We start from the raw sequence: 26,747 nt of genomic DNA, 5'->3' as shown, positions 1-26,747 counted from the left end.
GTGGGAGGCTGAGACAGGGGGATTACAGCAACCTTGAAGCCAGCCTAGGCTACAGAAGAGACTCTGCCTCAGGAGCCAATGGCAACAAACAAAAAACCAAACCAAACCAAAAAACCCAACCACCCCACAAAACAAAACAAAACAAGCCAGGGCAGGGCAGGGCAGAGCTGTGCCCCAGTTGGTTCCGTGTTTGCCTAGCGTGACCCCAGGCACCACATAAACTGTCTATGTGCACCCCCATAATCCCAACAATTGGGAGGCAGAAGCAGGAGGATCAGAAGTTCAAGGTCATACTCAGCTACAGAGCGAGTTTGGCATCAGCCTTAATAATCTGAAATTGTTTCAAAAATAAGTAAAACCCTCAAGAGAAAGCTCTCCCGGGTGAGCTTGCCCTCTTTCCTCCCCAGACCCGAGCTACCTCACTGTTACTCATGCTGACCTCCCAAGGCAAAGGGAGTCCTGTACTTGGCCCCAGGGCCTCACCCCAGCTGCAGAATTGCCAGGAACTCCTCAGATCAGGTTCAGGTTGGATGAAAGCAGCTAGGTTGCCACAAACACCTGATGTGTTTTCTCTGCCTGCAGATCTTTGTAGAGAACCTGCGCACGGCTGAGTCAGACTCTTTATCCTGCTACGCATAGAAGCCTGGCCATGCCAGGCAGGCCTGGGGATGCCAGCGAGGGCCAGGGTAGAGGGCGATGGCCTGTGTGTGTGGCCTTCACTTTGAATGACCACGCCACAGCCATGGCGTCTCTCTCTCTGAGAACACTGTTGTCTTCCTCGGTCCTTTCCTCCTTCCCTTCTTTTTCCCCTCTCCTATTCATGTGTGTTCTTTGTTTGAGAGAGCCTTGCTATATAGCCCAGGTTACCCCTTAAACTCCATACCCCCCCAGCCTCCACCTCCTAGGGGCTGGGATATAGGCGTGGCCCACAGTCTTAGCTGGGGTTGCCCCCCACCTCACCCACCCACCCCACATAGTTCATTGAACCATCCCTGCAACTCTGGAGAAGAGAAAACAGACACTGTTACTTCTGAACATGCAAAGATGTCTTCAGAATTGGTCCCTGAGAAAAGTCAAGCCTGACGAACTCCCTTCCCATCTCCTCAGTACAGGCAGGAAGCTGGGATCATCTGTCTAGCGTGTTCCAGGCCTGGGATGAGTCCTTCCACCCCCATCTCCTTCTATGTCTCCCCTGCTCTCTCTGAGACCCAGCCTCTCCCTGTAATGAGGCTTTTTCACCAGAGCCGTGGGCGGCAGAGGTGGCCCCTGGCACTGGAGTGCACAGCAGGATAAAGGGAGGGAGGGAGGGAGGAGGCTCGTGGCCACATGGCTTGCAGCACGAGCCCCTCGTGGGTCTGACCACAGAGGCAGGCGCTCCGCCTTGGGGTTTGAAGCTGGGAACTGGTTGTCCTCGCTGTAATCTTGGCTCACATGGACCGAGGCCGTCTCCTGTCGCCAGGCCCCCTGAGCTTGCTGCTGAGTCACGTTCCCCGGGGTTCGCCCAGGCGCCCAGGACCGGGCTTAGTCATCGGAGAATGAATTGCAGAATTCTTCTGTAGGCTGTCATTGCGCAGTGAGGCCTTGTTCCTGAGCCAGGCCATTTGCAGCATTCCCTGCTAGGCTGTCATTCTTTCTCCTTGTTGGGGGTCCTGGCTGGGAGAACAAGACCATAGAGAGCCCCGGGTGGGAAATGTCTCATAACTATCTTCCTACACCTCCAGGTCAGACTTCCTCAAGGCCCCAATCCTCCTCTGTTCACTGTATCTTCCTGTCTTGTGTGTGGGCGTTCCTGCACACGTGTGTGCCAGCGTGAGGTAGCGGAGACCAGAGGACAGCCATGGCTGTCAGTCCTCAGGCACCATTCACCTTGGATTTCTGAGACAAGGTCTCCCATTGGCCTAAGACTCCAGAGATTCACCTCTCTAGAGCTAGGGCTGTGCTACCACGTCTCTTAAAAAAGATTACTTATCTAGAGTATGGGAAATGTGTGCGTGCATGCCATGTCCATGCGTGACGGTCAGAGGACAATCTGAGGGAGTCACTGCTCTCCCTTCTGCCCCATGGGTTTCAGAGATTGAACTCAGGTCAATCTTGGCAGCAAACACCTTTACCTGCTGGGCCATCTTGCTGGCTCAGAGCCTGACTTTCAGGAAGGGTTAGCTCAGAAGTGGTTCCATTTGTCCTGCAGAAGCTGGGCTGAAAGGAGACCGGATCATGGGTGTCATTGTGTTGGTTGCTGTGGCTTCTGCAATGTCCCCAAGGAATCAGTGTGGCCACCCTGGGAGTGACCACCAGGCAGCCATGACAATCTGACTCTTTCTGCTCCTTAAATCCTTGGTTTGAATCTGAAATGTCTCCCACAGGCTCATGCTTAGAGACTTTATATTATTTTCAATTTTGTGTATATGTGTGTGTGTTTGGACATGCACACTTGTATGCAGTACCCATAAAAGCCAAAAGAGGACACCAGATCCCCTGGAACTAGAGTTAAGGGAAGTTATGAGTGGGTGGGTACTGGGAACTGAATTCTGGTCCCTTGCAAGAGCAGTGCATGCTCTTTTTTTTTTTTTTTTTTTTTTTTGGTTTTTCGAGACAGGATTTCTCTGTGGTTTTGCAGTGCATGCTCTTAACTGCTGAGCTATCTCTCCAGCTCCAAGCTTGTGTCCTTGGCTTGTGGTACTATTCTGAAGGTTATGGGGATCTTTAGGAGTTGGGGCTGGTGAAGGATGCTACTAGGGGTGGACTTTGGAAGGTAATACCTGCCTCTGGCCCAAGTCTGTACTACTTTCTGGTCCTCTGTGACACACGTTTTCCTTACACACTCCCATTGCTGTGGCAGACTGAGACCCTCTGAAACCGTGAGCGGATATGCACCGTTCCTCTGTTTCGGCAGGGTTACCGTGTGTGTTTGTGTGTAGTGGTGTGTATATGTGGGGTGCATATATACACGTAAGCCAGAAGTCAGCGTTGGGGGATATCTTTCTCAATGGCTCTCTCATACTTGCGCGCACACACACACACACACTTGATTTTGTTATTTTGTGTTTGTGCGGGGGTGGGGAGTGGATTCAGATGCCATGTTGGGTGTGTGAAAGCCAGAGGATATTTGCAGGGCCCGTCCTTTCCTTCTTCCGTGTGGATCCGAGGGATCAAACTTAGGCCACCAGGCTTCGTGACAGGCACCCTTTACCTGTTGAGCTGGCTTGTCACCATATTTGAGAGAGGGTCTCTCATTTAGCTGGAAGCTCCCTGCTTCTGCTGGGCTAGCTAATCTGCCTGTCTCTTACTCCCCAGCGCTCAGGATCCTAGACATGCCTCAGCAAGACAGGGTTTTGGAGGGTGTAGGGGATCTGAACTCAGCCCCTCCTGTTTGTTTGGCAAATGCATCACTCACGGAACCATCTCCCCAGCCCCTGTGAGGTGAAAAAGGAATGTCAGTTGAGCGACGGTCTCCATCAGGTTGGCCTGTGGAGCGTTTTCTTGATTGACAATTGATGCAGGAGGGCCTAGCCCATTATGGGTGGTACCAGCTGTGGACAGATGTGCCTGAGTTGCCTAAAAAAGCAAGCCAAGGGCCCAGAAAGGTGGCTTAGTGGTGAAGAACATTGCTTTCCCAGAGGACCCAGCTTCAATTCCTAGCACCCACATGCCAGCTCACAAGCATCAGTGACTCTAGCCCCGGGGCATCTGACTTTCCAGCCTCCGAGGGCACTGCACACATGTGCTGCACAGACTTACCTGCAAGACAAATATCCACACACATAAAATTTTAAAAAAGTGTAGTTTGTGTTTAAAAAAAGCAAACCGAGCAAGTCAGTAAGCAGCACTCCTCCATGGTCTCTGTATCAGCTCCTGCCATCAAGTTCCTGCCTTGGCTTCCCCGGCTAGAGGATGAAATAAACCCTTTCCTCCCCAAACTGCTTTCGGCCATGGGGTCTTTCTCAGAGGTAAGCAGAGCAAACAAGAGCAGCCAAGTAATTACTACAGAAATGGTAGAGAACTTTATTGAGAAACGGGAGGCACAGCACATGCAATGGTAAGGCTTCTCAGCATAGGCACTTGGTCCCCTGGCAATGGAGAAGTGGACAAGGCTGACTCTCAGGCTTTGTCTTCAACCCACTCTCTCCTGGCCCCTAAGATAACCAGCTACACCTTCCTTGGAGACACGCTGCTGTCTTCCCAAAGTTCCGGCTTCTTCTGGTCCCCTTCCCTGCGCAAGGCCCTCTCCTCTATTTGGTCACCAAGATACCTCACCGGGCACGTCAGGAGAGGAACACCTGACGTCAGTGAGTAGTCTCTGATCCTCCAATCCAGGTGTCTGGAAGTCCCTGAAGAGCTAATCTTTCTTCTTCCCTGATGCATTTTAATAAATTAAGTCCCCGAGTCAGTTGACTGGGCTGATTCTGGTACCTTCTGTCCAGCCCACTTCTGAAGAGCTTCCGGGTGCTCTCCCAGGCTGCTTTGCCCCGGCTAGGGTAAGACAGCTTTCTCCCCATTTCACAGGTCTGCACCCCTTTTCCAATTCTCCAGTTAGAAGACTGTATCCACCCTCAACGTCCTTGCCAGCGAGAGATGGTCAGGCACCTTCACCCTGGCTCCCCTCAATCCAACCCTGTCTAGCTCAGATTTCCCCCAACATCACCCGTTTCCTTAAAAACATGTTCCCTCAGAATTGTGCCCATAGGGATAAAGGAAAGGACACCACTTCACAGATCGGTCTACAGCGAAAGGTCACCGTCTTGCCCTGCCCCCACATCATATTCTCTCCAGACTATACAAAGGTAGGCCACACATGCAATTAAAAAAAAAAAAAACCTTCCCAAAATGTCAACAGTAATTGGTCCTCAGTCAGAACAGCCAATTCCCTGCTAGCTTTGAGAATGGCCCTGACTCTCAGCCAACTGGGCCATTGGTCCCTTGCATGTCTGTGGTCACTTGTGTGTTTTGCTGAGTGGCTTGTTTATATAACTTCTGAAAACTAAAACAAATATTATCCCCAGGAGAAGAAGGCTCACAGTGTAGTCTTAGCCAGACTTTCTTAGGTACGTTATTTTTCTAAACATTTATATTTAATGTCTATGTGTGTGGCTGTGTGTACGTAAGTGTAGGTGTCCTCGGAGGCCAGAAGATGGCGCTAGATCTCTGGAGCTGGAGTTAAAGGCTGGAGCCACCTAATCCGGGTGCTGGGAATTGAACCCAGGTCCTCTGTGAGAACAGCAAGCACTCTTAACCACTGAGCTACCCCTCCAGCCCTTATTTTGAGACCAAGTCTCATCTGTAGCTCAGGCTGATATGATCTTCATGCTTCTGCCTTCCCAGCATTGGGGTTAAGGTCTGTGCCATCATGCCCAGCTCCAGGGCCTGCGTGTCACAGTCTCCCATTTGGTCCTACTCCAATGAAGGACTGCAGAGTCATATGAATATAAAAAATACTGGCAGTTTTTCTGTTGCCTTGCCTCCCTTCCTCAAACAACATCCACTTGTCCCCGATCCATATACAACTTGGACCATTTCAATCAGGAAAAGAATAATTGATCAAGTTGTTGCTACGCGGTTAAGGTATTGATTAAACACAAAGAACAATTCTGAGTCTGGGTGGGATGGGCTAGCATTCCCAGGTCAGTAAAGGTGTGGATTTCAATTTCCAGATGATGCTCAAGGCCACCCCTCCCATCACCCTCCATATTCTAGCGTTGGTGCCTCCCACCCCTACCTGTTTATGAGTTTAGCATTTCCCTTCAACTTCCGAGGTCCCAGAGAAGCCTTTGGTTCTCTGTCTCTTAAGCATTTGTGGGATTCTCTTTCAGAACCAGGCGGCCCCTCCCTTCTCCTGGTACTGGGTATTGAATCCAGGACCACATGCATTCTAGGCAAACCTCTACCACTGAGCCACACCCCAGCCCCTCACTGGGGGATTCTAGGCAAGGGCTCTACCACTGAGCCACACCCCAGCCCCTCACTGGGGGATTCTGGGCAAGCTTTCTATCCCCGAGCTCCAGCCCAAGTCCTTTTTTTACTTTTTATTCTGAAACATGGTCTTGCCAAGTGACGGAGGCAGGACTTCAATTGGCTGTCCTTCTGCCTCAGCCTCCCTACTTGCTGGGACCGCCAGGCCCGGGTTCATTTCTGAATTAGCCTCCTGCTCCAGGTTCCCATGCACCTCTGCAGCGCTGAGCTACTCAAAACAGCACAGGAGCCCCTCCCTTACTCCTCCTTCTCCTAAAAGAGGTGGAACACCCTCTCTTGTCCCTCGCTCTTCCCTCTCCTAAAAGAAACCGGACAACCCCAGTCCTCTATTTTTGAAGTCTTGCCTTAGGAGGTGCAACAGTGCCCCCTACTGGAGACTTCCCATCAACCAAGATTTCTGCAGTCTGACTTAAAGACGTGACATACAGAAAACTCGTGTCAGAACTGTCTGATCCCCTCTCTATAAGTTAATTCACTTCACAGACGGTTATTGAGACTTGCATTGGCTATCACGCTACCCCAGGACAACACACACACTCTCCAGACCTTCATACAACTCCTCCGATCTCACTTTGTTCTGTAGCCCCAGCATTCGGTCAGGACTGGCCGGGAGAACTTAGCAAGACTTCCCAGCACTTGGGAGGCAGAGGCAGGCGGATCTCTGTGAGTTCGAGACCAGCCTGGTCTACAGAGCTAGTTCCAGGACAGGCTCCACAGCCACAGAGAAACCCTGTCTCGAAAAACCAAAAAAAAAAAAAAAAAAAAAAAAAAAAAAAGACTTCCCAGAAGGAACTTCACGGCCACCCCGTCACCTGTGGGGACCACCTGTGGGGACCACCTGGCCGCAAAATAACAAACCTCCGGCCTCGTCCTAAGTGCGAGAGTTACCGGAGTGCACTACCGCATCTGGCCCGGATTAAGTTTCTTCTTAGATATTATTTATAGAAGTATATTTTCTTGAAGTATTCAATCATATAATACTAACTGAAATAGAAATACTCAGATGTATCAGTTCAAAATAACTCAAAAAGACGTAACCTCCAAGATCATTGGCTATTTACAGATTAGGGATCCGTTGCCGGCTTGGCAGCTGTCTAGACAGTCTCACCTGTTGCTGACCTGCTGCAATCAGAACGTCCCAATCAATCACTGTGCGTGCACGCACGCACAAGGTCTAGAAGACACCAAGCGTCCCTCTCTGTTACTCCCCACCTATAACTTCGAGAACCTGGAGCTAGCCCGGCAGCAGCCAAGCCCCTGCCTCTGTCCCTCTACCCTTATAGCTCCGGTACATGTGGCCACACCTGGCTTTTTATATGTGTTCGGGGATCCGAACTCAGGCCCTCGTGCTTGTATGGCAAGCGTTCTTACCCACTGAGCCATCTCCCCAGCCACACCCTCACTCTCTTCTCTCCCCTTATGACTGCATCACATACCATTTCTTTCAAAGACTTCTCATGGCTGTATTCCGCGTAACAGACCACAATCTACTCAGCCCTCCCTCACCACGAAGCAGTTCCCAGTTAATGACAGGTAATGCAGGCAGCTGTAAAGGTCTTTGCAAATATTTTTCTACGACTGAATTATTTTCCAGAATGTATTCCCTAAAGTGGCATGACATTTTTCCCCCAGTGCTACGGATGGAATGGAGCCACCCACTAGGGAAGTCTGGGCAGACCCTCCAATCCTCAGCCCCTGGCGGATTCTAGACAGGCTGAGATTAGTGTAGTTTCACAATCATTCAAGAAGAAGAAAAAACAAAAACGGGGCAAATATTGCCAAATGTCTCTCCAGGAAGCACTGTTTTACAGTGCCAGGAGTCTACGTGTTTCTCCAGAACACATTTCTAACCTCATTGTTGGTGCATGCCAGTGGTTTTATTTGGTTTTATTCATCTTACCAGTCCTTGCTCGTAGTTGCTTCCCCTGGGTGCGTGAACTAGTTCGTTCTTTGTCCAAACAGGAAACAGGTCTTTTTTTTTTTCTTAAAAAAAAACTGGGTACATTAGTGATTCAGCTTTTCCTTATCAAATCAAAAGTCCATGTTTTTTTGTAATCTTACTGGCTTCCATGTCTTTTTTTATGCTTTGGTGAGTACGAACTTGACTCCCCTGCCTCCACTCTATCTCTAGGATCTCAGGTATGTACTATACGTGTTTCTGTTCGGTGCTAGGGATCAAACCAGGGCTTCACGTATGTTAGTCAAGCACTCTACCAACTGAACCTATGGCTCCGCCTGCCTTTGTTGGCAAGGGTCTCAGGAGCCTAGGCTGGCCTCCCACTCACAGTTCTGCTTCCCCCTCCTGAGCCCTGCGATTATAGGCCTGCACCACCACGACAGGCTTTGGAAATCTATGTGTGTTCAAAGCTGATCTGGACATTGGTTGAGTTCCTGCCCTGGTTTCTACAAACAGGAAACATGTCCCCCAGAAAAAGAGTCCTTTCTCTACCCCTAAACTTCCCATCTGGGTTGGTTCCCAAGCCCCGTGGATCCCGCAAACACTGTGTCACCACCATCCCCACCTTAAGTTTCTCTCCAGCATCTGTTCCCCACAGCTCCCGGCTAAACAAGCCCCCCACAGTGACCTCCACCATCTCCGCCCCACAGCTGCCAGCACAGGTCTCTAGATTTTGACACCCCTGTATCTCAGCTCCCCTCCATCGGCACTCCAATCCACGCCGGCCTTTAGGCTTCGGTGGCGCCCCCTCACCCCTCCCGTCGCGGCAAACCTCACTTCGCTTTGTCCACATAAAGGCTAACATTTCCGTAAAGGAATTTTACCAAGAAAGCTAAGGAAAAGCAGTAAATAAATAAGATCCTAGGAAGCATATGGAAAGCATAAGAAAGGTGTTAGATTACAGAGATCTCAATTCCTATTTAAATACCGCTGCTGATTGACTAGACTGTGTTTTTCACCTCTAATATTATATATCAAAGATACCCATATTGTTTGTGTATAAAACTCCACTGTTTGCAGCCAAGCATCGCTACTGGTTCCCCACTGAGCCCCAGAATAAAAGAAGTATGGTGTTTCTCTTACTCGAGAGCTAAGGGAACATGGCTGAGTCTTTATGGACCTTGGGATATGGAGACAACGTTCCTCCCTTAATCTATGCCTCCCAGGCCCCGGCTCACCTGGGCAGGTGCAGAGATGGTGGGAGGGGTCATTTGTGCCTCTGCTTGGAAGGTGAGGTGAGGCATGGGGGCAGCTCAGTGGGTGATTTGTGATCCTCCAGTTGTACCATGCTGTTAGGCAAGATGGAATGCATCTTTCTTCCTGATGGAGCCTGTGATCTTGCAGCTGATGGCAGGGGAAGGGCTGGGGTGTGTGTGTAGATCTTGGAGATAGTCCTGTCCTCGCCAGGTACCAGCTCAGCACCTTTCACACTCTCGCTCTAGCCATGCCCAAGGATTGCCACCCTGCACCGCCTACCAGGGTGTCTGTCAGGGAGTCCTCCAGACCCACCCTTACTATCTTCCAAGTGATGTCACTGGCCAGCACATCGCCTACAATGTCCGACATCTCAGGCTCCAAGGCCTGAAACCTGCTGAAGTCCTGGGTCTGTTAGTCCCTGCATCTCCCGAAGGCCCGGGACAATGGCCAGGAAGGATCTGATGTCCTCTTACCATCTTCTGATACTTCTCGTTCATGAGGGGATGGATGATACAGGGATGGACCTCGGCCAGCCTGGCCACTCATCGAGTCCTGGGCATCCTGAGGGTGGCATTTCAGGGCAGAGTGGTATCTTGGAGAGGATTCTGCTTTCCTGTCTCAAAGGGCTTCTGGTCGTCAGACCGGAACCAGTTGATGTAGACTTCAGTCCACCTTGGGGATGTCGATGAGCTTCACCAGCAACCACAAGACCCCCACCCCATCAGGTGCTGCATCTCGATCCATTGAGCTTTACTCGGCACACACGGATCTTATCATCACGGTTTCTGAGGGCCCTGATGGCGTCTGAGAACTCGGGAGATGTCCGGCTTGAGGGCACTGAAGGGCAGGACGATGCAGTCGGTGGGCTCGGTGGGGCACTCAAGGATGATCACAGAGTCACAGCCCTGCCGACGCGCTCCTCTCCAGACAGGACTCCTCAAGCGTTGATGCTGATGCCTCTCAGCCACCGTCTGGAAGGGTCACTCCCTCTCACAGTGTACATCCTTGCTGATCTGATGATCATGTGGCCAGAGATGGGGCTCTGTCCACGGCACAGCCTGGTGCTTGAGAGTTGGGAGAGTCCAGCTTCTTTTACAGTCTCTGAATGTAGCCCAAATGTATGATCCTCCTGCCTCAGCTTCCCAAGTGCTGGGATTACAGGTGTGTTGCGATGCACACCTGGCTTTATTCTCACATCTATGGCCTCTGCCTGCACTCTCTGACCTCTGACACCTTGAAATCTACCCCTTACTTCACCGAGGGAGTCTTTTCTCCCTGATGGTGGTTAGCAGAACGTGGCATCGTTATCGCCATTCTGAGACCTCTGGCCTCTTCTGACCTCATATACCCCCGTGAGAATGGCCAGTTTTCACCCCATTTCCACCATGCCCACCATGTCTTGACATAGGCTGGGTTGTCCTTTGTTTGGAGAACAACATAAGTCATCTCCCTAGGTCTCACTTTCATCTGTTCCATCTGTTTTCTCCCCCAGGTAGCAGGGTAGACCTAGGGATTGACCAGGATCTCCTGCAGGCTAGGCAGGGGCTCTGCCACTGAGCCACACCCCAGCCCCTCACTGGGGGATTCTAGGCAGGGGATCTCCCACTGAGCCACACCCCAGCCCCTCACTGGAGATTCTAGGCAGGGGCTCTACCACTGAGCCACACCCCAGCCCCTCACTGGGGGATTCTAGACAGGTGCTCTGCCACTGAGCCACACCCCAGCCCCTCACTGGGGGATTCTAGGCAGGGGCTCCGCCACTGAGCCACACCCCAGCCCCTCACTGGGGGATTCTAGGCAGGGGATCTCCCACTGAGCCACGCCTCCACTCCTCATTGGTAGTCTCTAGATAGGCACTCTACTATGGAGCCATACCCATGCCCCCAGCCTCATTTGTGATTTCTAGGCAAGTGCTCTACAGAGGATTTGTGACCCCATCCCAGGAATGGTTTTGAAGAATACAGATCAAGAATCACTTATAAATCTCAAGACACCGAAACTACACAGCGGAGCCGCAGCGGCAGGAGTCACTCCAAAGGGAGCGGTTGGGTGGACTTCTGGCACCTGCTGCGTGCTCCTGAGGTTATGGTCACACCACCACCGCTCTTGGTGTCCCTTCTCCCCATACATCACAAAAGGAGCAAGCATTTTGCCATCTGGGAAAACAGCCTTGGCTACATCATCCCATGGGTGCCCTCCCTCCCCAGCTGCCCTCCCATCCCAGCCCTAAGCCCCTCTAACTGTCAGGAAACCTGACCCTAAACACATGGATCGTCCCGTTACTGAGGGACACCACCAGGTATTTGCCGTCTACCATGGTGGTCACCCGGGGCTTTTCCAGGCCGTGATACGCTGTAAGGAAGTCACCGAGAAGTGACCCCTTGGGATCCAGGATCACCACCTTGTTCACCTCGCGGAGGGTCAGGAATATGAAGCCTTTCTTATCCACAGACACAGAACCTGGCTGGCAGCCATGTAAACCCGGGCCCTTGTATTCCCAGATCACCTGGCCTAGCCCATCACAGAAAACCACACTGTTCTGCTGCCAATCTGACCCGACGAAATCGCCCTGAGGGCTGGTGGTCAGGAACACCAGGGCCCGCTGGCCCCGGCTAGCCTTGCCTCCGGGGATAAACCGCGTAGCCAGGCTGCCTTCCTTCTTGTATACCTCCACGTGGCCCGCCACACTGACGGCTACGCGGTCTCCACACGGCATGGCGGCCACAGCGTGGCTGGACTGGGTGAGGCTCAGGGATCTTCGCCATTGAACTTCTCCCTCAGGACTGACGAGATAGAGCCTGGCATTGGCGGAGAAAGCCACTGCATTCTGTAGGGCAGCCACACTGCACGGGGAGCAACCCTCGGGAACCGGCACCGTGCCCTTGTAGTCGCCATTAAGAGAGAAGCGTTTCAAGACCCTGTTCTGCTCATCCGCCACCAAGATCTCCTGTGGGCCGTAGGGGCAGAGCCCGGTGATACGCGGGGAACGTTTGTCTCCGGGCATCCTCGTGGGGAAACTCCAGGAGAAAACGGGCCGAGGGAGGAGGCCTGAACCTTCTAGGTTTGGCCTCAGGATGGGGCTGGGCTCCCGAGAAATGGGCTTGCCCCTCCCTTTGCACTTCTTCTTCTTGTTAGATCTGTTGCCCCTTTCGATTTGGACATCGTCATCTTCTTGGGAGTTCTGGGCCTTGCCTTCTTTGGGAGTTGGGGCTCCATCCTTACACAGGGACTGGGCGCCAGCCTGCTTCCCTGTCTTGGTTCTCTCCTCCCCTTGGCTCTGAGAGTCATCTCCTCCTTGGGTACCGGCTCCGCCCTTCTCAGGGTCCTTCTGGGATTGTTTCGTCTCCTCAAAGGAGAGTCGAAGCAGGTGGCAGTTCTTGTCCTGGAGCCCAGGGTAGAGCTCCAGCTTGGGCAGCACGCAGCGGGTAGGCCCGGGTGTCCAGGGAGCATCTTGAAGCTGGCGCAGGCGCTGTGTGATCGCTCCCTCCAGCGACAGGATCTCGGCCTCCAGACCCAGGCTGAGCACTCGGCGGGCAAAGGCAGCAGCCGCCTTGGCCACTTGCTCCTGGCCCTCTATCTTGGTCAGCCTCTCCCTGGTAGCCTCCTCAGCAGCCTCCACGTGGGCCCGGAGTTGTCCCAAGACTTCCTGCTTCTGGGTCAGCAGGGTCTTGAGGATCCGTTCAGCGGCCTCCTCTACCTGCGTCCCCACACTGGCTGCCTGCTCTCGCAGCTGGGCTAAGGCTTCCTTTTCTGCTACCCGGGTGGCCTCTAGCTCCACCAGATTGCTGTCCACACCTGCCAATAACTCCTCGAGGCCGGGTTTCCGGGACCGCACTGCCTCCGCCAGGGGCAAGCAGGGGTGATCCAGATGGGGCCCCAGACGGCAGTCCTTACAGAGCAGCTGGGAACACGGTTGGCACAGGAAGCAGAGGGCTTCCCCTGGGTGCTGGGGACACTGGGATGCCTGGCGCTCGCGAGCCTCTTCATCATACCACCCGGCTCTGTAGCCCACCAAGTCCACTACGCGGTGCTTATGGGTCTGGCGGGAGCAGCGATGCCCATCGGCACAGGCCTGGCATAAGTCATCCGCACAGTCCAGGCATCGGGCGGTGGCGGGTCCCCCCGAGCTCTTACCTCCCACCAGAGGGCACAGAGCGCACGTTGGCTTCCCCGAATGCGCGTCTCCAGAAGCCCTGGCCTTGACAAGGTCCAAGAGCCCATTGACAAAGAAGTTGGTCTTGAAGGCGGCCACACCCTCGGGGGGTACAGGCACAGTCTCCCGACACTCAGGGCAGCGGACCTGGCCACCGATGTCCAGTTGGGCCAGACAGTCCTGGCAATAGGTATGTAGACATGGCAGCGTCTTGGGCAAGTGTAACTGCTCCAGGCAGATTTTACAGGCTAGGAAATCGCTGCTCAGAGCCTCCAGCAGAGTTGGGGAGGAGACTTTGGAGACCATTCTATAAGGGAAGGGGCAGAGGTCAGAGGCACGCTGGCTACGCCCGCATCTTGGTTCCCCACCCTCTTCAGCCTGGCCCCTCCCCTGCTCTTTGCTGGTGTCTGGTGTTGGCACTCACCTGGATGGCTGGGAGACTCTGGCTTCTAGGAGGCACTGGGTACTGGGGGAAGGCTGTCTTTCTTCCACTCCGTCCTCTTTACAGCACGCACCAAACGTAAACATGCAAAAGCCGTGGGTAGGGCAGGGCCTGTGGGGGAAAAATGAGACCAGGAAGCTCCTGGGTCTCAGAGGTGGAATAATCTAATTATTAAAATACCAGGTCACGGGCCAAAGGTAAGGGTAGCCCAAACCCTTCCGGTCTCACGTAGCCCAGACTAGTAGTGAAACCGAGGATGACCTTGAACTTCTGAACTTCCTGCCTCCTCTTCCTGGATTACGACCTGTTTACGTAGCCCTGGGGATGGAATTTAGGGCTTCTTGCACGCTAGGCAAGCAGTCTAACAAGTGAGCTACATTCTCAGGTTCTGGCTTGGAGCCCATGCTCCTCCTGCCTCAGCCTCCTGAGTGCTGAAATCACAGGCAAGCACCACCACATTTGTTTTGGTATAGGGTCCCGTTATGAGTGGATACCAGGGCTCAAGGGGCAGCCCAGTGAGGACACATAGAAAGAATGTCAGGTGCACAGAAGTGCCTGGCTTTTTGATGTTGGGGCAAGGTCCCACAGTCTTAGTTTCCTTTGTCTGGGAGGGTGTCCTGAGAGGGTGGGGGCCCTACTTCCTGCCCCAACTATTTTTGAAAGTGATTCCAGAACAAGAGGAAGGCTGCAGTGGGAAAAGTTCATCTCCTTTCCTTCTACTGGACCTCGGGGTCATGGAGATACAGCCTTGTCCCCCGGAGTCCTCTAATTTTACCCTTTTCTACCAAAGGCATTCTAGAAACTTCTGGAGGGAGGGCATTACAAGTCCCCAGCTCGGTGGGGACTTAGGGTAAAACCTAGCCCTCAAGGAGGCTGAGGCAGGAAGACTGCCGCGAGAATTCGAGGCTAGCCTTGGTTACAAGGAAGTTTCAGGACAGCCTAGGGCTACAACAGTTAAGTTCTGGCTGAGCCTGAGTTACAGAGTGAGACCCAGCCTTTAAAAAGAGAGACAGAGAGATAAATAAGATTGATTGATCGATTGCACTCTCCGGTTCCCCCAGGGTTGAGAGAGGAAGCTGGGGGGGGGGGGGATGGCAAGACAGGGTGTGGTTGTCTGTTCTCAGGCAGGGTAGGACTCCCAACACGGTGGGAGGTTGAGGGACAGGGCCCGCCACCTGGCTATTCCTGTCGGGCCTTCCAGGTCCCTCCTGCCCTCTCCCCTCCCTTTCTTTTCCTCTCCCGGGCTTTCTCACTTCCCTCCCCTTCCCTCGCTCCCCTCCCCCCAACCTCGCCTCTCTGGGTCCCGGCTCTTACGCCCCCACCTCTCCTTACCCAGTCACAGCTGACCTTGGACTCTCGCAGCAGGGTCCGAGGAGCCCCGAAATCCCGCTACCGCCGGCTCTCGACTACCTGCAAGAGAAACAAAACTGAAAGTAGTCGCACTGTGGTGCAACTTCCGTCCCCGGCCCGGGACAGCCACTCCGGGGCACAAGCCCCGCCTTCCTCCCCACCTCACCCTGGAGCGCTCCCTTCCTGGCCAGCCGGGGCGGTAGGACAGGGACCCCCCTTCCAGAAGGAAGGGATGGGGGGCACAGGCCAGGGCGCCCGATGGCCCCAGCCTCAAGCTGTCAGTGTGTGTGTCTGTGTGTGTGTGTCTGTGTGTGTGTGTGTTGCAAACAAAACACTGCCCCAGGGTAGGTTCTCTAAGCGTGTTTATTGGGTCAGGATGTTTATGTGTGGGAAGGAATGACAGATGGGTGATCGGGCCAGTGGGCGGGGCTCCTCCGTTGCTCGGTCGCTAACCACAGTTGAAGCTGTGAGCCTCAGATAAGAACACCATCTCCAGGGCTTAGCGCAGGCTTCCTGGAGGAGGCTCTATCTAGAGATATGTTTGAGGGGATCCCAGGGTAAGGGCTTTCTGAGAGCAACAGGTGTGTGGGGGGGAGATGCAGGGGGACCAGAGGAGTGGTAGGGACAGCTGTAATCCCACACTTGGGAGGTGCACGGAAGTTTGATGCCAGCCTCAGCTTCTCAGGAAGTTTAAGGGCCTGTGGGAGCCACTGGAGCCCCTGTGTGGAGAGAAGGGTTACCCAGCCCCCCAAAGTGGCTGTAGGATGACGGGTGCCACGGGGACATTGTGATCCATGGCAGATGAGGTCGTAGAGGCAGGGACTGACGTGTTGGATGCCAGAGTAGTTCATCAAAACAGGACGGGAGATCATTCCGGTAGTACCTGATTCCCGTAGTACGGTTCACCTTGACAACCTTCCTACTTTCTTTTCCTCTCCTAATGTTCCGCTTCATGGTTAAAACTGTGCTCCTGTTGGTTTATTTATATCTCTTTATTGAGACAAGGTCTTGCTGTGTAGCCTAGGCTAGCCTCAAATTCAAGATGCTTCTGCCTCGGCCTCCTAAATGCTGGTGTTACAGGTGAGTAGCACCTTACTGCATCTTTGAATTTTGATACTCAGACTAAAAAAAATAAACACATGCACACACGCACACATACACACAAACACAGGCAAAATTATTCTAAGGGGAAGGCCTGGAGAAGTCAGACAGCACAAAACGAAAAAGGAAATTAAGGGCATATGGGGGTGGACTGGGGACGTGGCTGAGTTGGTAGAGCCCTTGAGTGCAAGAGCGAGGCCCTGACTTCCATCCCCAGCACTTGGGGAGGTGGAGGCTGGAAGGTCAGGAGTTCAAAGCCATGCTCAGTATACAGCAAGTGCCAGCAAATAAAGGGGCCTTCCAGCAAGCCTCAAGATCGGTGTTCGATTCCCAGAACCTGCATGGTATAAGGAGGGATTCAACTTCCATAAGCTGTTCCTAGACCCCCACACCTAGGCCACAATACTTGTGTGTGCACACATTAATAAATAAGTTAAACTTTTAAAATGTGTTACCATAGCAATGAACTTGGCTTAAAGCCTAAAATATAGGACCCAGGAGAGCCTTTCTCCTCTCCCAGCCAGGCTGTAATTGTCAGAAGTCATAGCAGGCCCTTGTACTGTAAGTTAGGTCTTAGTCCCTTGTGCAAGCCTTGTGAGCCATGGTTTTACCTTGTAGCTTGGGATTCTCTCAGTAACCCCCTCCAGAGCCACCCTGCAATCTCATTTACTGATAAAGGGTGAAGATAAAGAAGGGGGATCCCTTAGAAGCCCCTTGGATGGGTCCACCAGATAGCACAGACCGAGAAGGGGGCATGGCCAGCACAGGTAGGTCTATCCAGACTTTCTTTTCTGCCCCCTTCTCCTTTCCTCCTTTTTTCCCTTTTCTATTCCTTCCCCTTTCTTTTCTCTCCCTTCCTCTCCCCTTCCCTTACTCCCCCCCCCATTCTTTACTTAGCCCAGGCTAGCATGAAATTCACCTGAAATAATGCCTGAGCTTGGAAGTCCCCTGCCTCAGCTTCTCAAGCCTCTGGTGTTGTGGGTGTACCTCCAACCAGGCTTAATTTGGGTTTAATTTGCCCTTCTTTGAGTTTCTTGAGGTGAAAGCTTCGATTATTAATCTTAGATCTTTCTTATTATTTAAAAATTTGTGTTTACTTATTCACCCCTTTTGCTTACTTGTTATTGGGGCTCCCACACGCCTCAGTGGGAGGGGCTTCAGAGGACAGCCTTTATCTCCTGGGGGGGGTCTGTGATGAGGATCGAACTCTGAGCCAGCTCACCCTTCCCTCTTCATTCTTTTCTGAAATCAGCTTTTCAAGCTGCCCATTGACCTCCAAGCATTGCTTTATCTGCCTGCAGGCTACGCTGGCCAATGTTCACTGTCTAGCTCTCGGAGGACAAAAACTAACAACTAAAAATCACCATTTACTGCATTTACAAATTCTGGTTTATTTTTTGAGCTGGGCTCTCATGGAGCCCAGACTGCCCTCACATCCACCGTATGGCAGAGGCTGGTCTCGAACTCCTGATCTGCCTCTGGAGTGCTGGGGCTACAGGTGAGCACCACTGCTCTTGGCTTCATTTACACGACTTCATCCTGTGGCATAAATCCTTCTACCCCGGTGGGTTTACAGATGTCAGTGTGAAATTACAAAACGTAAATTTGGGAAGAGACTCGCAGAACTTCCCACAAGCCAGTACAAACCGGCCCGGCGTGTTACTTCCTGGAGCCTATTTTTAGCTGTATTTTCCTTTTCTGTTTAAAGGGATTTCTTTGCCACAGTTATTTATCTCACGTGGGCATGTGAGTGTGAGGGTGTTGCTGCACATGTGTGCAGATCAGAGGACAAAGCACACAAGTTGATCCCCTTCTTCCAGCATGCTGTGGGGCCCTGGGGTCAAACTCAGGTCACCAGGCTCGGTGGCAACTTCCTTTACTGCTGAGCCCCATCCTTGGCTCTTTATTTTAATGAAAATAATAATATGCTGTGATTTTCTTGCTACTGTTTTTTTTTTATTTTTGATCCACAGGTTACTTAGAAGTATGTCGTTCAGACTTTGAAGTGTGTATGTGGTGTGTTTAGGGGCTTGTGTGTGTGTGCACGTGCGTGTGCATGCTCACTTGAGGGGGGTATGTGGCGTATGTATGTGCACACACATGTGTGCCCTTGGGTACAGGATGACCTGAAATTGACACCCAGCGTCTTCCCCCATTGCTCTCCGCTTTATCTTTTGAGGCAGGGTCTCTCAGCTGAACCCAGAGCTCATCTCCTCTGCACGAGGATCACAGCCATGTACCTCGCCCGCTTTCATGTGGATTCTGAGCTTGAACTCAGACCCTCAAGCTTGCATGGCGAGCATCTTACCAACTGAGGCATCTTTCCCAACCTTAGTTTATTGAGAGGCAGGTGTAACTGATGCTATTTTGAAAAAGGGGGTGGGGAGGGCAGGCTCATTTTTAACCAGGTAGCACTTAGCCTCAACTGGACGTGCTCTTAGAGGAACTAAGCCCAGAATGGGGACAAGAAAACTTTTGCCACCACAGTCAGGGGACACAGCAGAGTTCCAAAGATCAGAGAAAGTGTTTCCATGAAACATAACCGTCTTCCATGTTACAGGGCCGATCCCATGCATGCATACTAGCCTAAAATTTGATTTCTTCTCTACAGACTGTGGCTGTTGCCGCCATTCCATAGCAACCACAATTTCTTTTCCTCTCTCTCATTCTCTCCTTCCTTCCCAAGATTTATTTGTTATGTTTACAGTGTTCTGCCTGCTTGTATGCTTACATGCCAGAAGAGGGCATCAGATCTCATTACAGACTGATGACTATGAGCCACCATGTGGGTGCTGGAAATTGAACTCAGGACCTCTGGAATGTCAGGCAGTGCTCTTAACCTCTGAACCATCTCTCCAGCCCCTAATTCTTTTTTTTTTTTCTCAAATATTGTTTGAGCCTATGTAACGGCTTCTCATGGGGGCAGAGACCGCTAGACTAGGTTAGATTGTTCATCCGCTACAGAGTGCTGCCTGCAGCTACTTGTTTTCAAGATGGGGTCTGACGTAGCCCAGGCTGGCCTCACCATTGCTGTGTAGCCCAGGCTGGCCTCACCATGGCTGTGTAGCTCTCATTCTTCTGCCTTCACCTGTCAAGGGCTGGGATTACAGGCATGCGTCACCATGGCTGACGTATCATTGTTTTCTCAGGCAGTAAGAATGATTTGTTGGAATACAAATGTTTCTAAGTTGGACATGGTGGCACACACCTTTAACCCCAGCACTTGGGAGGCAGATCTCTGAATTTGAGACCAGCCTGGTCTACAGAGTGAGTTCCAGGACAGCCAGAGAACACAGAGAAACCCTGTCTTGGTGTGGAGGTAAAAAAGAAAGAAAGAAAAAACAAACCAAAACAATAAGCAAATGAGCCAAAGTGGACTGATACAAAAGAGTGGTACCCAAAGTTGAATTTTGACTTTTACATGAGACACACACACACACAAGCATGCATGCATGCACGTATGCATACACACATGCATACACATCAGAATCGCCACATTAAAAAAACCCTTTCGGCTGGAGAGATGGCTCAGAGGTTAAGAACACTGGCTGCTCTCCCAGAGATACTTAGTTCAATTCCCAACAACCACATGGTGGCTCACAACCATCTGTAATGAGACCTGTTCTGGTGTGCAGGCAGACATGCGGGCAGAACACTGCATACATAATAAACATAAACCCCTTTTGTTCTAAAGCAGGTTTCCATTAGTTCACCAAGTGGCGCCTGCCTCGATCTTCTTGCTTTCACTGCATATTTTGTTTATTATTTCTCTTATAATGTTGTACTTGACGTTGTAGGCAGCCTCCTGGGCTCTGTTTATTTTATATTATTTTACAGAAAGTGTTTCATGGTGTCCAGGCTGGCTTTGAACTCACTATGCAGTCAAACATGATCCTAAATTCCTGATCTTTCTGCCTCCACCTCCCAACTGTGGGGATCGCAAGTGTATACCAGCCTGTCCAATGCTGTGAGGTGCCGGAGCTTGGTGCCCGGGGCTCGGCAAGCACTCCGCCCACCTAGCTACACTCTCAGCATGCTGTCTTTATTTTGGCACACTGTGCTGTGTTTTGTTTATATAGGAAAGGGTCTCGTATATCCCAAGCCAGCCTTGAACTCATTGCATCGTTGTGGGATAATCTTTTTGTTTACCGTGAAGATGTGCCACCGTTATAGGTTCAATAAAAAGCTGAATGGCCAATAACTAGGCAGGATTTCCAGGCACAAGGACACTGGGAAGAAGGGCGGAGATGCCAGGGGTCACCAGCCGGATGGAGAGGAAGCAAGAGATGCAGAAGGAGAGGTAGAAACCATGAGTCAATGTAACAGCATACAGATGAATATAAATGGGTTAGGTTTTTTTTTTGTTTTTTTGTTTTTTTTTTTGGTTTTTTGAGACAGGGTTTCTCTGTAGCTTTGGTGCCTGTCCTGGAACTAGCTCTTGTAGACCAAGTTGGCCTTGAACTCACAGAGATCCGCCTGCCTCTGCCTCCTGAGTGCTGGGATTAAAGGCATACGCCACCACTGCTTGGCTGTTTTTCTTTTTCAAGACAGGGTTTCTCTGTAACTTTGGAGCCTGTCCTGCAACTTGCTTTGTAGACCAGGCTGGCCTTGAACTCACAGAGATCCACTTGCCTCTGCCTTCTGAGTGCTGGGAATAAAGGCATGGAAGTGGGTTAATTTAAGTTATAAGAGCTAGTAAGAAACAAGCCTAAGCTGTTGGCCGAGGTTTTATAATGAATAAGAAGTTTCTGCAGGGGCTGGAGAGATGGCTTAGTGGTTAAGAGCATTGCCTGCTCTTCCAAAGGTCCTGAGTTCAATTCCCAGCAACCACATGGTGGCTCACAACCATCTGTAATGAGGTCTGGTGCCCTCTTCTGGCCTGCAGGCATATACAGACACAATATATTGTATACGTAATAAATAAATAAATATTTTTTTTTTAAAAAAAGAAGTTTCTGCATTGTTATTGGGGAGCGATGCCCCCCACTTGTGATCCCTGCCTCCACCTCGTGAGTGCTGGGGTTACAGGACTGTTCGCACCCCCAGCCTGCTTGTTCTTCAGTTTGTTTTCCTCTGTGTGCGTCCGTTCCTTGAGTCCGTTCATTCTTTGGTCATCTCAAAGTTGTTATTAATCTCTCCTGATGAATCCTTATGTTGCCGATAAAGACAGCATCTCTCGTAGCTTGGGCTGGTCTTGAACTCCCTGTGAAGCCAAGGATGACTTTGAACTCTTGATCCACCCGCTTCCACCTGAGTGCTGGTGTTAAAGACGTGCACCATGACACCTGGCTGGGATGGAAACTGGGCTTCGTGCCTGCTATGCCAGCCTTCCACCCAGGGGGCTACATCCCCAGCCCTTCTATCACTTGACATGACTTCAGTATTCAGTTTGTCTCCCTGGTGGTGTGTGGCCTCTGATAGCTCTGCTTGGGCTTTGTGTGCATGTGCTTGCATGTTCATATCTGTGCAGGTGCATGTGCACATGTGTGTATGCATGAACCTGTGTGTGTGTGTGTGTGTGTGTGTGTAAACAGGTAAAGAGGCCTGCTGCCAAGACGGACAATCTGAGTTCGGTCCCCAGGACCCACACGGTGGAAGGAGAGAACCGACTCTCTGAAAATTGTCCTCTGATGTCCTTAGTGTGTGGCAACATATGCGTGACCCTCTCCCATAAATAAATGTAATAATAAATAAAGATAAAATAATAAGGCACTTTAATAAAGAATGATTACATTCTTGGGATAGTTATGCTGAAAATAGTGTAGAATACAGTGAATTCATAATGCTCATTTAAGGGTTTTAAAATTGCATTTTATTTATTTTTATTTTGGGGACTGGGAGGAGGCACATGTGGAAGTCAGAGGACAACTAGAGCCGGGTGGTGGTGGCTCACGCCTTTAATCTCAGCACAGCAAATCGAGGCCAGCCTGGTCTACAAGAGCTAGTTCCAGGACAGGCTCCAAAGCCACAGAGAAACCCTGTCTCGAAAAAAACAAAACAAACAAACAAAAGCAGAGGACACTATTGGGAGTTGGTTTTCTCCTTCCACCATGCGAGCCTCGGCCACCGTGTGGTCCAGGGCATGGAACTCAGGCTGTGGGTCTTGGTGGCATGCCCTTTTACCTCCTGGCCCAGGATGCTCATTTGAAAGTGCACCTGAGGCCCAGTGTGTGGTACACTTGGAAAACCGATCAATAAGAGAGGTACAAGGTTATCCTGGGCTTAAAAAAGATAAAGAAAAAAAATCAGGTCCAGGGGTAGATCCCCAGCCGAACGAAACAAAACAACAACAACAACAACAACAACAACAACAACAACAACAAAACCCTAAAGATCCAGGAACCAACTCCCAAACCGTTTTTACTCCCCTTGCCCACCAGAGGGCGGTAGACACCCTCCAAAGCTGACCTTAACGGCTAAGGACAGATCGCATTCCAGGCCCCACGAAAACCACCTCTCTTCTTTCTGAACCTCAAGGGTCCTTATTTCTGCGCCTCCCCTGGGATTTGCAGTACTCCAACTAACAAATCATAATGTTGTCATGGCAACTCTGCCTTCGTTGTGTTTTTCTCCTTAGCCAATTGGCTAGGGATGAAGACACCCCTGTGAGAGGCTTCTTTGGGGTTACTCGGGTTCTGAGAAGATTCCAAGACAAAGGGCTGGGGTGTGGCTTAGAGGGTGCTTCCTTAGCGTGCATATGGCCGGGGTTCCCACGCCAGCACCACATACACCCAGCATTGGGTCTGCACCTGTAATCCCAGCCCTGGAGAAGTAGAGGCGGGAGGATCAGGAGAAGTTATCCTCAGAGACATTTGGAGTTCAAGGCCAGCCTGGACAGCTGGAGACTCTGTTTAATCTTATAATCTTATAATCCCAGCACTCCGGAGGCTGAGGTGGATCACCATAAATCCAAGGACAACCAGGATTACATGGTGACTTCCAGGCTATCCAAGGCTCAGAGTTAGACAAAGAAAGAAAGGAAAAAATCCTTATCCTGGTGCCTCTGCCGTGTTCAGACGTTGGGGCAATGGTGCCCCTGTAAGCTGCTTCTGCCAGAGCCTGTTCTCTACCTCATTTGTACGTGTTCCCAGGGACTGGGGCTGTGGCTCAGCTGGTAGCGGGCTTGTCTAGCGTATGCGGAACCCTGGGTTCTAGTTCAAGTACTGCCTAAACCAGGTGAGGCGGGACAAGCCTGCGACCCTAGCACTCAGGAGGTGCTAGTGTGAAGACCACAAGTTCAAGGCGATTCTCTACTATGTAGAGACTTTAAGGCTATCCTGGGCTACATAAGACTTTGTCTAACTCTTTCAGCCTCTGTCTCGGACACTGAACCAGAAAGTGCTCCCACACCTCTCGGTTATCAGCGTACTGCATCTCACAGCTACTGTGATGCCCAGGGGACACACCTCTGGGCAAGTCTGGGAAGGAGTTCCTAGCCTGGGTTAACACCCTGAACATGGGCAGCATTGTCCCATGGGCTGGGGTCTGGAACTGTAGATGCCATGTTACGGCTGCTGCACGCCCCTGCCGCCGTGTCTCCCGCCATGATGGGCTCCCCTCAGACTGTGAGCCAGAAGAAAACCCTTCCTTCCTGAATATCTTTTGTCAGGCAGTGAGTGAGGGGCTGAGTCACAACAAAGTGTAGAGACACGTGTGATGAAAAACACGCCTTTAAATTACATTGTGTGCCTGTGTCTGTGTTTATGTGTATGTGTGTACATAAGAGTGAATATATATATGTATATATGTGTCTATGTATGTGTGTGTATGTGTCTCTCTCTGTGTGTATGTGTCTATTTATGTGTGTTTATATATGTGTATGTATTTGTGTGTATGTGTATATATATGTGTGTGTGTATGTGTGTGTTCTTTGTGTGCATATGTGTCTATGCATGTGTGTATGTGTGTGTATGTGTGAGTGTGTGTCTTGAATGCACAGAGATTGGAGGACAACTTGCAGAAATCTTTCCCTGGAACTCAGACTGGGCAGAAAGAGCCTTTACCGCCATCTCAGTGCCCCAAAACTCATCAATTTGTATGTTACTTTAATATTCATTGATGCAGTTCAAGAGATGGTTCAGTGGCTAACACTTGAGTGAGGACCAGACTTGGGATCCCCAGCACTGGGTAAATACCCAGGGGGGCATTAGTGGCTGGACTGCAACTCCAGGGCTCAGGAAACAGACAGGGGTCGGTCCCCAGAGCAAGCTGGCTCGGTGAGTTAGTTGTATAAGTGAACTCAGGGTTCAGTATTGTAAGAGGGAGAGCAATCAAAGACACCTGATGTCAGTCTCTTGACTACACACAACATAGTCACACGGAGTTTTTTCAGTTTTATTTTCTTTAAAAAAATTTTCTTTTTTGTGCATTTGTGTTTTTGCCAGGGGTGTTGAATCCCCTGGAACTGGAGTTGCAGACAGTTGTGAGCTGCTGTGTGGGTGCTGGGAACTGAACTCAGGTCCTCTGGAAGAGCTGCCAGTGCTCCTAACCACTGAGCAATCTCTCCGGCATAACACATGTAATCTTAAAAATGGAAATTATTATTGTTTTTAAAGAACAGCAAGTCTGACGGGTCTCTGCTAGGGTCCTCCATACCACTCACTTAGGATCTCTCTTCTGTATCCCCTGCAGCCCCCACAGCTCTCTTGCTCTCCCCCAGTTCCTTTAGCTTATCTTGCTTCTTAAAATAGAAGTGAGCCAACTGTTCTTGACCTCCATTGCCCTGCTAGCATCCCTGCCTCACACCCTGAGAGCAGGGCTTGACTCAACTTCCCAGTCCTGACCACGCTTGGTTTATGCAGTTTGCTGGGAAACGGCGCCCCCTCCAGGCAAGCACTCTAACCGAGCCCCAGCCCCAGTTTCATCATCTTGACCCAGAAGTCCACAGTACTTTTATTTCCTTTTCTCTTCGTACTTCCTCCCTGAATGAGCTCATCCGGTTTTATAATCCAATTACGGTGTATCTTTTATAAAATGATGTATTAGTCTGCTTTTCATGTCTGTAACAAAATACACAAGGCGGGGTAGCCTTGTAAGGGGAAAGAGGTTTGTTTGGGGTCATGGCTCTGGAGGCACAAGGTGGAAGGGCTGCTTCTAGTCATCAGAGACCGAGAGACAGGGAGCTTGGACAAGTGTCTTCCTACAAAGCCACTAGAATTAAGGCCTGGTGACTGATATTGGACCCAGCCCTAATCGCCTCTGAAAGGTCTGACTCTAAAGGCCATGCCTGGTTAGGTTTCTGTCACCGCTGGTGAAGGCTGTGACGATCCACAGGGGAGAAAAGACAGAGACTTCTCATCCAGGCTTTCCAGGTTCCTAACTCCATCAAAGAAAAGGACCCAAGCCGGGGAGGTGGCTCAGTGGGGAAGGCATTTTGCCTTTCATTCACGTCCAAGTCACGGCACCAGCCAGCATAAAAAGCTGGCGGCCAGGCACCAGCTACAGGTCCAGTTCCTACAGTGAGGTGGGAGGCAGAGGCAGGAGAATCACTGGAAACTTCTGGGCCAGCTAGCCTGCCTTGCACAAACGGCATGGCGGAAAAGGACAAGAGAGCCAACAAGGGGGAGGGAGAACCCTCCTGAAAATTGTGTTCTACAGGCCCACTTGTGCTTGCACACACACAACACGTACACACATGCACACACACAACACGTACACACACATCACACACCACACGTACACACATACGTTCTTGAAACCGGAAGCAGCCACCACCCATTATTTCCTGACCTGCCGCAGAAGCCCCCTGTGAGTGTTTGCCTTCCCTCCCTGGTATTCACTAGGATGTACTTTAGGGTCCAGGAAGTGCTGGCGTCTCGCAAAGTCCCATCTGCGTTTGAGGAAAATGTCTGCCCGTTAAATTGCTGGGTTCGGGTTGCAGAGATGACTCAGTGAGCACAGAACTGCATGAACACGGAGCTGGACATGGTAGAACACGCACCTGCAAACCTGCAATCCCAGCATTCCCTCAGCGAGGAGGGAGATGGAGACAGATCCTGGGAACTCAAAGGCTAGCTAGCCCGCTGCTGTGGGCAGCCAGCGGCAAACAAGGAAAGAGAGTCCCATCTCAGTCAGGGAGAAGGTGAGGATAACAGCAGAGAATGCCCTCTGACCTCCATACCCTCTCCGTGGCATGCACACACCCACACGCTCACACATACACACGCATGCATACACACATCTATGCATATAAAGGTCAAGCGAATAGTAAATAAAGAAATTGCTGGGATCTGTGTGTGTGTGTTCAAGTGTAGGGCATCTGTGTGTCGTGCCTGTGGAGGCTGGAGGCTGGAGGGCAACCTTGTGCCAGCCCTCAGGACGTCATCCACCTTGGGTTTGGTTATTTGCCTCAGCCTCTATTGCCTTGTCTTAGGTCTGTTTGTTTCCTTTTTTCCCTGTTGCTGTGATTAGCAGGCTGACAGGCGGCAGGAGCCTGAAGCAGCCGCTCCCGTCCCACCCACAATCAGGAAGTAGAGAGCAATGAGTGCTTGCTGCTGTTCAACTTCCTCTCATCACCAGTACGGCCCAGGATCCCAGCCAGGGAAGGGTGCCGCCCATGGTGGGCGAGTCTCTCCACTTCA

General features: G+C 51.2%; 1 protein-coding gene across 3 annotated transcripts; it reads right to left on the bottom strand.

Moving 5' to 3' along the window:
- Positions 1 to 11,357: 11,357 nt before the first annotated feature.
- On the bottom strand, positions 11,358 to 15,146 carry Trim56 (tripartite motif containing 56). Of its 3 annotated transcripts, none has more exons than XM_057765138.1 (3): positions 15,049 to 15,146; positions 13,699 to 13,857; positions 11,358 to 13,581 (listed from the first exon to the last, which is right to left on the bottom strand). In XM_057765138.1, the coding sequence occupies exons 2-3, from the start codon at positions 13,800 to 13,802 to the stop codon at positions 11,358 to 11,360; spliced, it is 2,328 nt and encodes a 775-aa protein (XP_057621121.1). In that variant the 5' UTR covers positions 13,803 to 13,857; positions 15,049 to 15,146. The 3 variants fall into 3 exon arrangements, with proteins under 3 accessions (XP_057621121.1, XP_057621120.1, XP_057621122.1); XM_057765137.1 differs by having other exon boundaries at positions 13,699 to 13,827; positions 15,049 to 15,136; XM_057765139.1 differs by having other exon boundaries at positions 13,699 to 13,863; positions 15,049 to 15,121.
- Positions 15,147 to 26,747: the final 11,601 nt, after the last annotated feature.

Source organism: Chionomys nivalis, chromosome 3, assembly GCF_950005125.1.
Source record: "Chionomys nivalis chromosome 3, mChiNiv1.1, whole genome shotgun sequence".
Taxonomy (NCBI): domain Eukaryota; kingdom Metazoa; phylum Chordata; class Mammalia; order Rodentia; family Cricetidae; genus Chionomys; species Chionomys nivalis.
This window is presented reverse-complemented; position numbering and strand designations above follow the sequence as displayed.